Genomic DNA, 14,475 nt, shown 5'->3' with positions numbered 1-14,475 from the left:
CTTGCCCTGGGCTGTAGGCAGCCGAGACAGAAGCCCACTGCTTTGTGTCAAATGTTTATCAAAGGGCCTGATTAAATTGCTGTGTTCAGGGTAACAGCCTAATAGAAGAGAAACACTGAAATCCCTATACCTTGGCAAGCAGTGCTTGTATGATGGTGAGCAGAGTAAAGCAGGGGGATACTGCGTTGCTAGAAGAAACCTCTGACCAGCCGGCTGTAAAGGAGGCTGGAATATCATATGCCCTTTGTTGTCGCACAAAAAGAGACGCGAGCTCTGAGATCTGTTGTTGTTCTCACTTTCCTCTGTCTTCTCAATCATTCTTTTTTTCCCTTTATTGCTGGAGGAAATAAACCTGGCCCCTTTTGCTGAGGCCGCCTGGCTTCCCCTGGCCATTCCTCTCTGTTTTGTTTCAAAAGGCCAAGGCTCTCGAGCCTGAGCAGTTTGCCCTGCAGTCCCACGCCAGGGGCGATGCTTGCCTCAGCTGCTTCATCACCGGGGGACTGGGCTAACGTCTCCTGACTGCACTTAGCTGTGTTTCTCTGATACGGTCATATCACATCAGGGCGGGCACATGTGACATTGCATCCCTTACTAACTTTAAGCAGTTTATTGCCATCCATTGTCTTTCTGCTTTAATCTTCCCCTTTTCGAGTGATGTTATGATTTGTTGCAATATTTTCTGGCAGCGGTGCTGCCACACGTTTGTGTCAGATAACAGGGCCTATTACAAGATCTCTCGATCTGGCCAGTTTTCCCCTACAGGAGACAGAGAGAGCTAGGCCTCCCCCCTCACAGTTTTTTTTTTCATCCTAACCCTCACATTTGAATTTCTAGATAATAGGCTTTGACTTCTGGCTGCACGTTTATGGGTCTTTTCATGTTATCAGCTTAGCTCATAGCGTGGAGCTGAAGAACACAGACTCCTAGTGACAGGCCAGCCAGTCAGCAAGGCGAGCCTGTCAGGATCTCTCATACACTAATGATTTCCCTTTAGTCTATTTTCTGTCTCATTGGCCGTTTCCTTCAAAAACAAAATTGCTCATTTAAATTCTCATGCCTGGGGCATTTTGGTCTTCAAATATTGTTGGAAAGTGAAAGGATTAGGCAAAATATGCTTTTTTAAAATGTTAATATATTTTCTGGTTCACTTTCTCCTCTGAGGCCAATTAGGGAATTTCTGCTGGCTGCATTAATGTCAAACTGACATCCCCAGCTATAATTACACTGTGCTTGAAACCTAACTTTCACTTGTGGGTAGATGAGTGTGCCTTGCAGTGACACAGAGACTCGCTCTGCCAGCTTTTGATCATTTAATCATTGCTTGCTTTCTTTCTCTCTTTCCTCCCTTGCTTGCTGATGATTTCACCTTTTATTCTTTCTGTTGCAAAATGCAGTGTTATGTTTCAATATTCACCGCCGCATTTTGCAGGGTTCATTAGGGACATCACGGCGCCACTTTGCCAGCTCACAATAACACGAGGAGAACGGGACGGTCTCTTCAGGTGCAGCTACCATATGTACATTGTTTACTCGCTTGACTCACGATTTACACTGTGTTGTTTGTGTTTTTTGATGGTGCTGGGAGTGAGCGTGCCGTCAGGAATTGAAGGACGGGTAATGCGTGGCACAAATGCACCGTGTCTTTGCTGCAGTTCTGTGTCAGGACCAGGGAGACAGTTAATGACGGTTAAAGCTTTCACACAAAGTGCATCTCAAACCAAATGGCAGATTCAACTTGTGATTTGATCTCCTTTTCCTTTTTCCTGCCACTTTCTGTGGAGCCACTGACATTTAACACAGTTTAAATAGAAGTAGTGAAAGTAGTGCTTGAATATAAAACAATTTCTGTATTTTTACCTTAAGAAGAAGAGAACTGTTGATACTCAACACAGTTATTTGGGATGAAAACATTCAGCATTGCTTCAGTTGAAAGTTAGGTTGGTTGGTTTTTTTCCACACTGTAGCTGATGAATAAGAAAAATTCCATGTTGCATTTTTTAGACTTGAATCTACTTCAGTCGTCACTTTAAAAAATACAAATAAAAGCAGGTGAAATACTTCATGAAACAGAACTTCCGGTTTTGCTGAAAGCCTTTCTGTGTTTGCGATGATGTTGAGATGGTAATCAGGCATCAACCCCAGATTGTCTTTACACAGTGGAGGTGGGGTTGTCTGCACAGCTACACAATTGTAGCCCAACTTCGCCAATGAGTTGTTGTGACTGCAAGGGGCGGACTCTCGTGAATGAGCCGCAGCCCCCCCCCCCCCCATTTAGCCTGCAACAGCTTGACAAAAGTGATGCCAATCAACTTAATGACCCGGCGATTGTCTAGGATTTCCATGACCACGTGTTGGACACCATCAATCTGTTACAGGGTAGCTGTATCTGGCTCTGGGGAGAAAAGAGCGAGAGAGAGAGAGAGAGAGAGAGAGAGAGAGAGAGAGAGAGAGAGAGAGAGTGAGAGAGAGAGAGAGAGAGAGAAAAAAATCACACGGCACAATTTGACAAAGTGCACACGAGCTTCCTCTGCTGTTTGTAATGTCCATCGGACGACCCCTTCCTCCCCTCCCCCCCCTCTTCCGTCTTTTCCCCTCCCCTCACTCTGTTTGCATTGTTTTACCCTTTCGCTTGGACTTCAGGTAATAGGAAATGGCACTGACCCCTCCTGATCCACCCGATTACCTTCGTGAAGCGTGAACATGGTACGGAATCACACATCAGGAGAGGAGTTGTAATTATTTTTGCGATGCCATCAGCATGGATCAATCACTCAGGGAGGCTGCTAGTGGAACGCCGCTCGCAGCCATGGATGGAGCCAGCAGCGACCCTCTTTGACTGACAGCTTTGGTAATTAAGTGATTGTATAGACCCCGCCGACTGTTATAACAACCTTGTCAGGGCCAGTCTGTGTTTGGAGCACACTTGAATCAATGTGTTCTCTGCTCCCTGAGCATTTCATGTAACTCAGAGATGAGGAGAAAAAACACAATCCTGTGCCATGACATTGCTTTCCTTGAATATTTGTCATGGCAGCATTGAAAAAAAACCTACACTTACACAGTGGTGCATGATTTTTAGGATATATCCTTCTCTTAACAGAGCAGACATGTTAATGCCTGGTGTGCTAACCCTTGATAAATAAAAGTAGATTTACTCTTCCTTCTGTTTTATCATACTTTGAACCTCTTGAAATATAGAATAATTCTAACCTGCACTTTAAATTGAACTTGAATGCCAGATGTTTCATTACTGCACGAGTGGAAATGAGACTTCTGGGTTGGAATAATCAACAGCACGTCCATCCTAAATGTCAGATCGCTCTCACGCTGTAACCTTTCATTCCAAAGCTCCTGGGATGTAATTTTGCGTTGGAATTTGATTCCCATCATCGCACCATCTTAGCCTTTTTCCATCACACTGAAATTAGAAATGTTACCCGTTTTCCAGAGGAGAAGTGTAATCTGATCACTAATGTGCATGTGAAAGACAGTTATTGGCGCGAATGTTCCCCCAGCTATCACAACATCCACCACACTGATGGTGCACCCAAAGTGGTAACAGAGTTTCATGCTCTTCTATGAAAACTACGACTGATGTGCTGTTAATAAAGTTGCTAATTTACTATAAACTATGTCAGTCCTCTGCTCAAATCCTTTTATTTATTTGTTTGAAAGTCTGAATATATTTAGCAATAACAAGCAGTACCCAAATACATACACTGAAGCAGTTATAAACACTTTTTAAGATTTATTATGTGCTTTTCAAGTTTTAACTTTAACTTTAACTCCACTGATAATGGATGACTGACACAACTGATAATGTCTTTACAAACCGTCAGTCGTATATATACAACTAAATGTTTGATATTTATCCATCTTGATCATTTTCAATATTACCACAGCAACTAAAGACAGTCCTTTACTTCATTAATGATAAATGAGAATTTAGGTGTTTGTATTTCTTTCCTCTCCATGACAGCTGAGCTTCATGTCGATGAAGAAATCCATTAAGTTGGTCTCAAGCTATGTATTTAAATGTCAAACGGCTCTTTGATCATTACAGGTACGTTCAGCTGTTTTTATTCATTCAATCATTAACTGTTAACATTAACTTCGTCTCAACTCTTAAAACTTAAAAAATACTTTCACGATAACAAACAAACCATTAATCAAAACAACAATGATGTTGAACATGACATTGAACGTGACCGCCCTGGAAATTCGTACATTGTTCTTGGTGTGGATGACGCTTTAGTTGTCAGTTGATGTAGTGTCATGTCACTGTGCCCTGATTGACAGACACATTCAGAGCTTCATTCAACTTCATCAGAGGTCCTGAGGCCGCTGCTGCACACAGAGGGTTTTCAACTCTTGACCAATGTTAAAAATTAGACCAAAGACAGAACGGCAGATTTAACTAATTTGTTTTATCTTATATTCTTCAAAACGCACAAACTGCACGATTTGACCAGAACGTTAGACCACACACTTCCCGTTTGTAGGAAAAGATTTCACAGTGGCGATTCCAGGGACCTGAAATCTCCACTTTTCTTCTTCAGTTTTTTTATGGCCGTTGGCAAACAACTTTTAGGCATTACTGCCCCCTTCTGAACTGGAGTGTGAAACACTCACGTGATTAAATGTGACTTCAGAGGAAAAGCAAACATGGAGGAGGGCTGAAGTCAAGTGTTCTGCTTCGGTGCTACAAAACAAACTATGGATGTTGAGATGAATTGGAAATGTATTGTTGTTTAGGGTCACAGCTGTGCTCGCTCTATAGCTCTCTCGCTCTTGGAAGTTTCTGTCAGAGCCGATTCGAGATCGGGGAGGCTATTTGGGCAGATGATCGGCACCTAGTGACCTCTGGTGGGAACACCCCCACGATTGTAGGAAGGGCCCAATCAAGTCTCAAATCATCTTTATTATCTTCTAGTGTGCAGCAGCCTTGAGTTGAGAATGTAGAGTTGTACAAACATAAAGCCGTTTGCAAGTAAAATTCATGTTATTTTCTTAGCTATACTGTTACAATCATTTGCAAAGCTTTACACTTACCATTCTGCATAGGAAGAACTGAAAATCTGCAAATCAAAGGTTTGTGAAAAGTATTCATAAGAAGAGGTTACTTGTAGCGGGTGTTTTTCATATTGACCGCGTTTGAACAATTGTAAACAGCTAAATTTGTTGTTGTTTGGTTGTGTCCAGAGAAAATGAAAACTCCGATCAACACTTTGACAGTGTGAGACTTAATAGAGATGGTTTTCTGTGTTAGGTCTGAAGTTCTGCATCTGTAACATGACAAATTTAAAAAAGAATTATTAAAACGCTAAACTCTCACCTGAGCCATCACAGAGACCTTTGATGTTGTGTCAGAAAGGTAAGACTGCAAAAAGGTCCATATGGTCTATAACTGAAACTATGGTCCTCACAAATATAGAAGTAATCGTACACACACATATTGTTTTCTGGATACTTCAGTCTGTGTCCTCGGGTGGTTGTTAAACTGGTCTGGAAATCTGGAAAAAGATTTCACACAAGTTAAATTTTCTCTCATCTTACCAGGAGTAAGTCATCATTGCAACAGGCTGATTTGCTCCAACATGGCTGCAGGATTTGAAAGGATTCGACTTCTTTGGTTCTGTGAAGAATCTAGCAGGCTGTACATTTCAGGGCAAGTTGGCAGCTGGAGGTTTGACAGCTCCAGCCACTCATCCTACAGCATTCCTCCTGCATGTGCACATAACGCATTTAGCCTGTTTAACCTTTAATAAACACGTTTCTGCCACTTGATCCATCGACAGAAGTCACATCTGGCTGACGTGGGTTTGATTGGTCACAACGATCTTCTGACTTTGAACTAGAAATCACACATACCCTCAGTCAGCTTGTCCTGTTGCAGCCTCTAATCGATATAACTCCCTGACCATCTGTCAGCGCCGGCACTGGACAGTAGCAGCCTGCACAGGCCACTGTTCAGTACACATTATCACTCTGTGGTGCATACAATATGTTAAAGATTTAGACTCTCTCACGTATTCTTCTTTCAATTTCTAAAGTTGTATTATAAATAAATTGCTTATCGCTTCAGATTTATGACAGATTTAAGATCATTTGATTGGGAGGTTGTTTTTTTTTAAAAACTAAATTCGTTGTAAACGAATTTAGTTAAAAATTCGTTTACATTTTTCTTATAAGTTAAAAGCATAAAAGATTAAGATTGTCGATGCAAATTACAGTTTCATATGTGTCATGATAACAGGTGAAGTTTGATCATGAAAAAAATGCATCCAATATTTTTATGAAAAGTTTAGTTTCCAAAAATGTACTTTAATTGGCTTTAAGTGTTTTTGTTTATCTAATTGCTCTGAAATCAAGATTGGACCTGTTGGAGGCTTGTGCGTGGGTCTCCATTTAAGCAAGTTTTAAAACAATGGATTCATAAAGTTGTCGACGTAGTCATTGTTGTTGTTGTTCACGTCCCTCTTGTTGTCTGTTGATCATGAGAGTTTTCATTCAGCTTGATCATTGGTCTAAGTTGAGGTTTGCAAGAAAAGTTCAAGTTCAAAAATGTTTTCTTAGATAAGCTGCTGCATCTATCCTTTCTTACCGTGTCATGTTTCAGCACTGCAGACAGTTAAACCAGTAATCAATGGGGCATCTAATGCACATGTTCTGTGTCGTGACAAGATAATTGAAAGTAAAGTCAATAGGATCATTAGATCATGTCAGGGAGCTTTTTAGGTAACTGTCACACTCAGTTGTTTGGTTTATAAGTGACGTTTTATACAACTTTTATTTTAAGTTAAAAACAGAGGAGACTAAGATCTGTCATGTGTCAAAAAATACATCAAATTGAATCAAATCTTATTCAGGAAGAAATTATTTTAAAATCTATATTTGTATATATTTATGAGAATGACTGAACTAAATATAAAAAGAGTAATAAATATGTTTTCCTCTGGTTACTGGCCTCTCATCTGTTCTGATTGGATCCTGCTTTTCATGACGTTGGTCACGGTGTATAATCGCATTTAAAAATAAGTGAAAGTAAGAAGTTGCCGTAAGTAAGTGAATGCGTCGCTCATTGATTTGCAGTTAGGGGTGTGGAAGAACTAATTTGAACCTATTATGATGTATTATTTTTTAACAACGAGACAGTCTGCTGCAGACCAACCCCCCCCTCTCCCCTCCCGCAGTGAGTGGGTGTTCCTCTCCCCCTCCCTCCCTCCCTCCCTGTCCCCCTCCCTCTCTCCCTCTGTGTGCAGCCCAGAGGTCGCCAGCGGTGAAGTGACAGCTTACACGCGAAGCCGCCGCGGAATCAATACGGTGCCAGCCACCATCGCAGCATCATCATCGACCATCAGCCGGGGCAATAAGACGATGGTCTAACTGGTTGCGTTCAATGTGCTCCCGCGGTGCCTTAAAGCCAATAGAGCCATTGATTGTCCCTGTTCGGCCGCTGATGAGTTGACTGACGTGTTTAAACATCGCTCTGATCCCATCTGAGCCATTTGTAGGGAATCAGGTTCAGAGAGGCCCGATCAGCAGACATTCTAATAGACATCTTTTTATTAAGTTGCTGCTCTACCCCGACCGCACTGCGCTGTGGACCGACTGTCACTGCCGGCTGTTAGTAATAATCTGAATATCAGCCTCTGTGGTTGAAGTGGGTGAGGAGACTCACTGAAGGTTCAGCCGAGGCCTCGCTTGGCTCCTGAGCTTCACTCTGTGTCGCCGCCTTGTGTTCAGACCGGGTCTGCATCTGCGGGCGGGAGGTTCCACATCCACTGAGGATCCGCTGCTGCTCACTTACATAAAACATTCATAATAATAATTATAAACACTCCAATATATTACTCAATTATTTATGTTTAATTCACTGATACAAAACACTGTTTATTTTTTAAATCAAATTAATTACTCAAATTATTATTTTCAAACCTTCAATTATTTTAACTTATTACTCTGCCTTGAAAAACAAAACAGTAATGATCACTAAATATGTTAGCGCATGTGGCAAATTTAAATCAATTTTAATTGAACGGTTTTAAAGGTTGGATTAAAAGAACATCGGGATTATTAATAGAATTTTACGGTTTTACTTTCTGGTACACAAGCAGAAGTTAAAAACCAAGCATCATTTATTTAAAATAAAGTCATGTTGTTTTTTTTCCCTAAAACTTAAAATGTGTTTAATGACGATTACAGATAAATAGTAATCCACAAAAACAAAATACAGGCATTGAAAAATAAAAAGATAAATTAAATGAACAAACCTGCAAGTCGGGATTTCTGCACATCGTGAACAGCACCATTCAAATCTCCATCTGCCTCCCTCACACCACTGATCAGCATCAGCACCGCGTTCATCACAGACCTGCTGAAGAAGAAGAAGAAGAAGAAGAAGAAGAAGAAGAAGAAGAAGAAGAAGAAGAAGAAGAAGAAGAAGAAGAAGAAGAAGAAGAAGAAGAAGAAGAAGAAGAAGAAGAAGAAGAAGAAGAAAAATCATAGCTGTTGAATAAAAATAAAATCTCAACCCGCTCCATGACTGATCCCTGAATTTTGCAGAAACACAAAAAGTGAGTTAAGCTGTGGAGACTGAGGAATCCACGTGAAGAGGAGTCCGATAAAAAAAATGTGGGACACACGAGCTCACACTCACCTATGAGAAGTGGCATTTCCCATGAGCAGGCACCATCCAACACACACACACACACACGCACGCACACGTACACAAACACACACGCGCACACAAACAGAGGCTCCGCACATTTCCCTCCGTATCCTCTAAAATACACGTCGGGGGAAAAAGTGCTGAAATTGCAGCCACTACCTTTGAACGCTCATTAGCGCCTCATAATGACTTTACTAATTAGGATGACACGGTTATTAAGAAGACGCGCGTCATGACAGTCACCAGCTCTCCTCCCCGTTCCAAAATATGTCGACCTCGCGGCTCCCGCATCATATCCATAATGATGGATGCCACGCGTGACATCGCAGCCGCGCGTAGGGGCGCGATCATGGCCTCAGCTCCAGCCTTTTATTTATATTTCTTCCTCTTAATTATTATTATTTTCATAAATCCACAACCAGGTCTGGAATTTGACAAAGTGAAAAATTATTAAGCAACAGTTGAGCTTTTCGAACTATCACTCCCAGTTTACAGGCTTTCAAAAGTTGAACTGGGAAACTGAATAAAGCTCGGTTATGTGTGGAGAACAAAATAAAGAAGACGTTTATAATGCATCCTACCAGGTTGCTGGAACTGTTGAAGCTGCCACTGTGGATTTTCTTTTCGCCTTTTAGTTAAAGACTACTCAAATTATTTAAACCTTTTTAAACCCCTTTCTTAGTCTTCTTTCCTTCTTAATTCCCTCTTTTTTCCATCGCTGCTAAGATTATTTCACATAATCTCTTTCCTGCATGGCCTTAAAGCACATGCATGTTTTTTTTTACTCCTATTTTTTAAAGAGCTATTCTTGAATTAAACTCAATCCAATGGTGGGCTTGAACTGTCTGGATAAAGAAACAACTCCCTGATTGGTGAGTTGCCGGAGCCGGTCAGGATGCAAGCCAATGGCAGGAGGAGGAAGGAGGTGGTGGGGGAGGGAGGGAGTGGAGAGGAGGGAGAGAAAAAGGCGTCGTGTGTTTATTATAAAGGAGAAAATATTAATTCCCCCTCGCCGTGGGCCGTGACGTCAGTATAGGAAGTCATTGTAGAGCAACACTGGAGCGATTAGCAGCAAAAAGGGGGAGCCTGATGTCGAGGAGTCAGCCCTGTGTATATCTCTCTATACGCCTCAACTTTTAACACAAAGTTCAATATCCAAACACTAAAAGGGACGCGGACCAGGCTGCGCACAGCCGCACTTTGCTTTTACGCACATCCACTGAATGTACCATCTTGGACCATATAGGCTGTGAGAGCGTGGATTCTGGCTTTATTTATTTTTTCCACCTAAAATACAGCCTCTTTTTTCTCTCTTTTTCTCTAATTTCTAACTCGACTTCATTTTGCTTCGCGCCGGAGGAGAAGCATCCCTCGCTGTTGTTATGAAGACGCCTTCACTGCTTTATTAACATGGAAGGATCCAGCGGGTCGAGTTTTGGAATAGACACTATTTTATCCAGCGCCTCTAACTCTGGTAACCCCGTGCTCATGAACGGAGATTTCCGCCTCGGCGACAGCAGGACGGCGGATTTCAGGAGCCAGGCAACCCCTTCGCCATGCTCGGAGATAGACACGGTGGGGACTGCCCCCTCATCCCCCATCTCGGTCACCATGGAGCAGGGCGACGCGCATCTGGTGCAGGACGGCAGCCTCCAGCATCACCACCTCCACCACCACAACCAGCCGCAGAGTCTGCCGCTGTCTCCCCAGCAGCAGCCGCTCGCCGGGGCCGGCTGCGCCCCGAGGTCTGCCACCTCCTCGTTTCTAATCAAAGACATTCTGGGCGACAGCAAACCGCTGGCCGCCTGCGCACCTTACAGCACCAGTGTATCCTCACCGCATCACACGCCAAAACCAGAAAGTGCCACGGCTCCGGACGGCTTCAGGCCCAAGCTGGAACAGGACGAGAGAGGGGGCAAGTTGGACAAAAGGGACGACATACACAGTGACATGAAATGCAACGGTAAGAGCAGGAAAATATGATTTTTAAAATATAGTTTCTGTGGGTGCTTATTTGTATTACCGATGTAAATTCAGATCAGATGAGGGGGCTACAGCAAGTAGCCAACGCAAACAAAAATAGACCAGGGATGAACCAACAACCATTATACCACTCATAATAATTCCAATAAGGTTTTTTATAATAATATTATTCAGTCTGACTCGCTGTTTCTGATCCTGCTTTATTAGTCTAATAGATGTGGAAACAGATGTAAGCCCGTGATGTTCCCCTCGCGCTGGGCCCTCCCTAGTGGGTCAATTAGAGAGATTATTGTTCTTCCTGGAGGGGGGATCACGGTGCACCGAGAGGCAGCTACAAATAGAGATGGATTGACGTATTGATTTCTTGCTTTCTGAAGGAGAAAGAATAAATAAATAAAAAAAACTCCAGGTGACAAATTCAGACAAATTCCCTTTTATCGCTACAGCTCCGCCACACGTGTTTGTGTGTGTGAGCGCGCGCGCGTGTGTGTGTTCAGCACTTTGAACAAGTTGCTGAAAGTTTGGAGACTCACAATTTAGTTTAATTGGCTCATGCATTCATGTGTGTATGGTAGATAATTTCCAAGCAGGCCTAACCGTGTTCATGTTTACCTCCCTCCCTCCTCCTCCTCCACCACCTCCACCTCCTTCCGCCACCATCCCGTGCTTATGGACTAAAGATGAAGACGACCGGGAAATCTCCAGTAGCAGAGACAGTCCGCCGGTGCGCTCGAAAAAGCCTCGCAAAGCACGGACAGCCTTTACCGACCACCAGCTCAACCAGCTGGAGAGGAGCTTCGAGCGACAGAAATACCTCAGCGTGCAGGACCGCATGGACCTGGCCGCGGCTCTCAACCTGACAGACACACAAGTCAAGACCTGGTACCAAAACAGACGGTAAGGCAGCCGCCATCAACAGCGACCTCTTCATCACAAGCAGCACCAGCATCATCAACTGCACACACAGCAAACCAAAACAAGACCCAATAACCAAACCTGTTCTGTCTCGGAATAGAAGTAATAGACAAGTAAACTCGGCCAGGGCTATGAAAAGCCTCACCACACCAGTTTACTTATTCGAATAAAAATTAATCTTAAAATGATTTCTAACATACATTCACATTCTTCAGGGAATTAAAAGTTGAGCTTATTCGGGTTATCTTCGGCCACTCGTTTGACAGGCCTGTGTTTTAAAACTGCGTGGTCATTGTGCTGCGATATATGAAAACCCACTGAGCAAGTATGAAGAGGAAATACGTGGGAAAAACTTTATCTGTATCTTTCTGTGACGCATGATCATCTTTTAACTCTCAGCAATTTTTAGTTGATAAAAATAAACAACAGTAAAAAAATGTTTTATTTGCTGAATAAATGGACACACACTTAAGGCTGATATTATGAGAAAGGCTTAAATACGTTCTTTGTCATATCATGTCAAGTTGGATATTTTCAAGAAAAATATATAGTTCTTAATAGTAAATTGTTGTAAAATGTCCATTTGAATTAAAACCTTTTTTTTCTTGGCTGTACGATTTGGTTCACAGCTTCATTAAGGCCTGCTGTTCACTTTATATTTAAACATTAACCTCACCAATGTATATTTTCAATGGTTGGAAGGAAGGACCACTTGGTGTGTGTCGTTCTTCTCTCATCGCTGTAACTGCTGGAATGTTAAGCAAATATGTAGGCTATAGATCTATATGTAGAAATATATTTTAAACTGCTGTAACTTTAACACTTTACGCACCACTTTTCAAAGATAAAATACAACTAGATAAAATGACGAATAAAGGTGTAATTGAATACTTTATTATTGAGCACACATATTACCAGGCCCTGTATGAAAGTGAGAAACACGTGTTCAGACAGTTTGAACTAAAGCACATCATGAAGTTGACCTCAGACTACAGTGTCTTGAAATGTTCTTGTATTCTTTTTTTTCCCTAATTAAACCTGAACTCTAAATTGCTGCCTGTGATAATTAGACCTCCTCGTGCCAATTAAAGGCCTTGTGGGACTGAGGTGTAGCTCGCGCTGATTGAATAATTCATCTGTTTTATTTGGTTTCAGGACGAAGTGGAAGAGGCAGACGGCTGTGGGCCTGGAGCTGCTGGCTGAAGCAGGAAACTACTCGGCCTTACAGAGAATGTTCCCGTCGCCCTATTTCTACCACCCGAGCCTGCTGGGCACCGTGGACAGCACGACGGCGGCCGCTGCAGCCGCCGCCATGTACAGCAGCATGTACCGGACTCCTACCGCACCGCACCCAGGCCTCCAGAGACCTCTGGTCCCCAGGGTGCTTATTCACGGCCTCGGGCCGGGGGGGCAACCGGCACTAAACCCCCTGTCTAACCCCATGGTCGGCCCACCGCATCAGCGGTGAAAAAAAAAGAAAATAAAAGAGAGACGATATAAGACGATGGCCAGAAACCTGGTTGAAGACTTGATGTGAGTAACTGCATCGGAAGCACATTGCAGGACTTTGCTCTCCCTGTCCCATAAAGAAAGACCCATTTAAAGACATTTTACAGAAGTAAAGGAGGTATTTAATATAGGCCCAGATAAGCCTGAAGACTCTGTCCGCCCGAGACACACAGGACTGCTCATGTCTGATTGTTTGTTTGTTTGTCTTTTGTACAAATACACTTACATTAGCAAATAAACTTATAAAGTTTATTAGATGGAGAAGAACTGAATGAATAAAGAAGTAATGATACTAATCCAATTCTACTGATGCTTCTATTGAAATGTGAATCAAAATTTCCTAAATGAAACTTCATGCAGCAGGACGAATATTCAAAAATCAAGAAATTATTTCAACATGTCATCAATTTACCTATGGCATACTCAATAATTCATTATAAACTGGATATTACCTAAATAGAGCCTTTCACTTAATTCTTAATTTTCAACTATTTTGAAAGTTTACATTTACAGTGGCTTTTAGTTTAGTTATATGATTTAATTCAACAATATAGGCTACTGTATGTGTTTTATTTTAACCTAAACTTATTTTAGGGTAGCAAAATATTATTAATAATAATAATAATAGCTGTAATAATAATAATAATTTCGGTTCGTTTATTTTTTAGGGTGACATAATTTTTATGACATAAATGGATCAACCTAAATCATCAGTTATAGCAGCATATGGTGTGTAAATAGAAGGACATTCAATTGAGTTGGAAACTGGTGATCAGAGGTCAGCTTTCATATTTACGTGCAGCATATACATATGGATGCGCAGCAGCTGATTGGTGGCGGTGGGGTGAGTGGTCTCGGTGGCTCGGGGTCTACACTGGGAATGTGGCCTTGGCTTAGCAGCTGTTCTCTAGGAGCACAGCAGACAATAAGCCTGAATTTCTCAGCGTGAGCGAGCAGGCGCAAGGATCAGGAGAAGAAGCCTCAAGAAAGAAAAAAAGAAAAGAAAAGAAAGAAAAAGCGCTGATAATCTGCTCATTCTCTTTAAACAGTAGCTGTTAGCGAACTTCTTTCAGGGAGTTTTAACAGGATCTTGCGCAGATTCATTTTTTTTTTCCTTAAGTGTGTCTCTTAATTTTTGGACCATTCTAAACATCATTTTTATGTTTATGATTTTCGCAGTAAATGCCAAATCTTAATTTCCTTTACGCGCCTCTCCTCTGTGCGTGTGCACTGCGGCATGATGCTGGATTTAGGAGGATCAGGAGTGAACCAACACAGCCCGGGACTGAAATTAAATGTTATAGAAGCTTTGATTTTATTTAGCCTCATTTGAGAGCGCACCGGGGAGAGTGAGCCGAGGAGGCGCTGCGTGTGAATTAGTGCCTCGGGGCTCGTTT

General features: G+C 42.2%; 1 protein-coding gene across 1 annotated transcript; it reads left to right on the top strand.

Moving 5' to 3' along the window:
- Positions 1 to 9,763: 9,763 nt before the first annotated feature.
- Positions 9,764 to 13,363, top strand: barhl2 (BarH-like homeobox 2). The gene is made up of 3 exons (XM_062395469.1): positions 9,764 to 10,634; positions 11,335 to 11,551; positions 12,725 to 13,363. Exons 1-3 carry the CDS (start codon positions 10,082 to 10,084, stop codon positions 13,035 to 13,037), a joined length of 1,083 nt encoding a protein of 360 aa, XP_062251453.1. The 5' UTR covers positions 9,764 to 10,081; the 3' UTR covers positions 13,038 to 13,363.
- Positions 13,364 to 14,475: the final 1,112 nt, after the last annotated feature.

Source organism: Platichthys flesus, chromosome 9 (assembly GCF_949316205.1).
Source record: "Platichthys flesus chromosome 9, fPlaFle2.1, whole genome shotgun sequence".
Lineage (NCBI taxonomy): Eukaryota > Metazoa > Chordata > Actinopteri > Pleuronectiformes > Pleuronectidae > Platichthys > Platichthys flesus.
This window is presented reverse-complemented; position numbering and strand designations above follow the sequence as displayed.

Excerpts from the sequence above, each read along its gene's own strand:
- barhl2 (XM_062395469.1), top strand. The coding sequence starts at position 10,082 with ATGGAAGGATCCAGCGGGTCGAGTTTTGGAATAGACACTATTTTATCC. Across the intron at positions 10,635-11,334 it reads CAGTGACATGAAATGCAACG|ATGAAGACGACCGGGAAATC; the intron begins GTAAGAGCAGGA and ends TATGGACTAAAG. Across the intron at positions 11,552-12,724 it reads ACCTGGTACCAAAACAGACG|GACGAAGTGGAAGAGGCAGA; the intron begins GTAAGGCAGCCG and ends ATTTGGTTTCAG.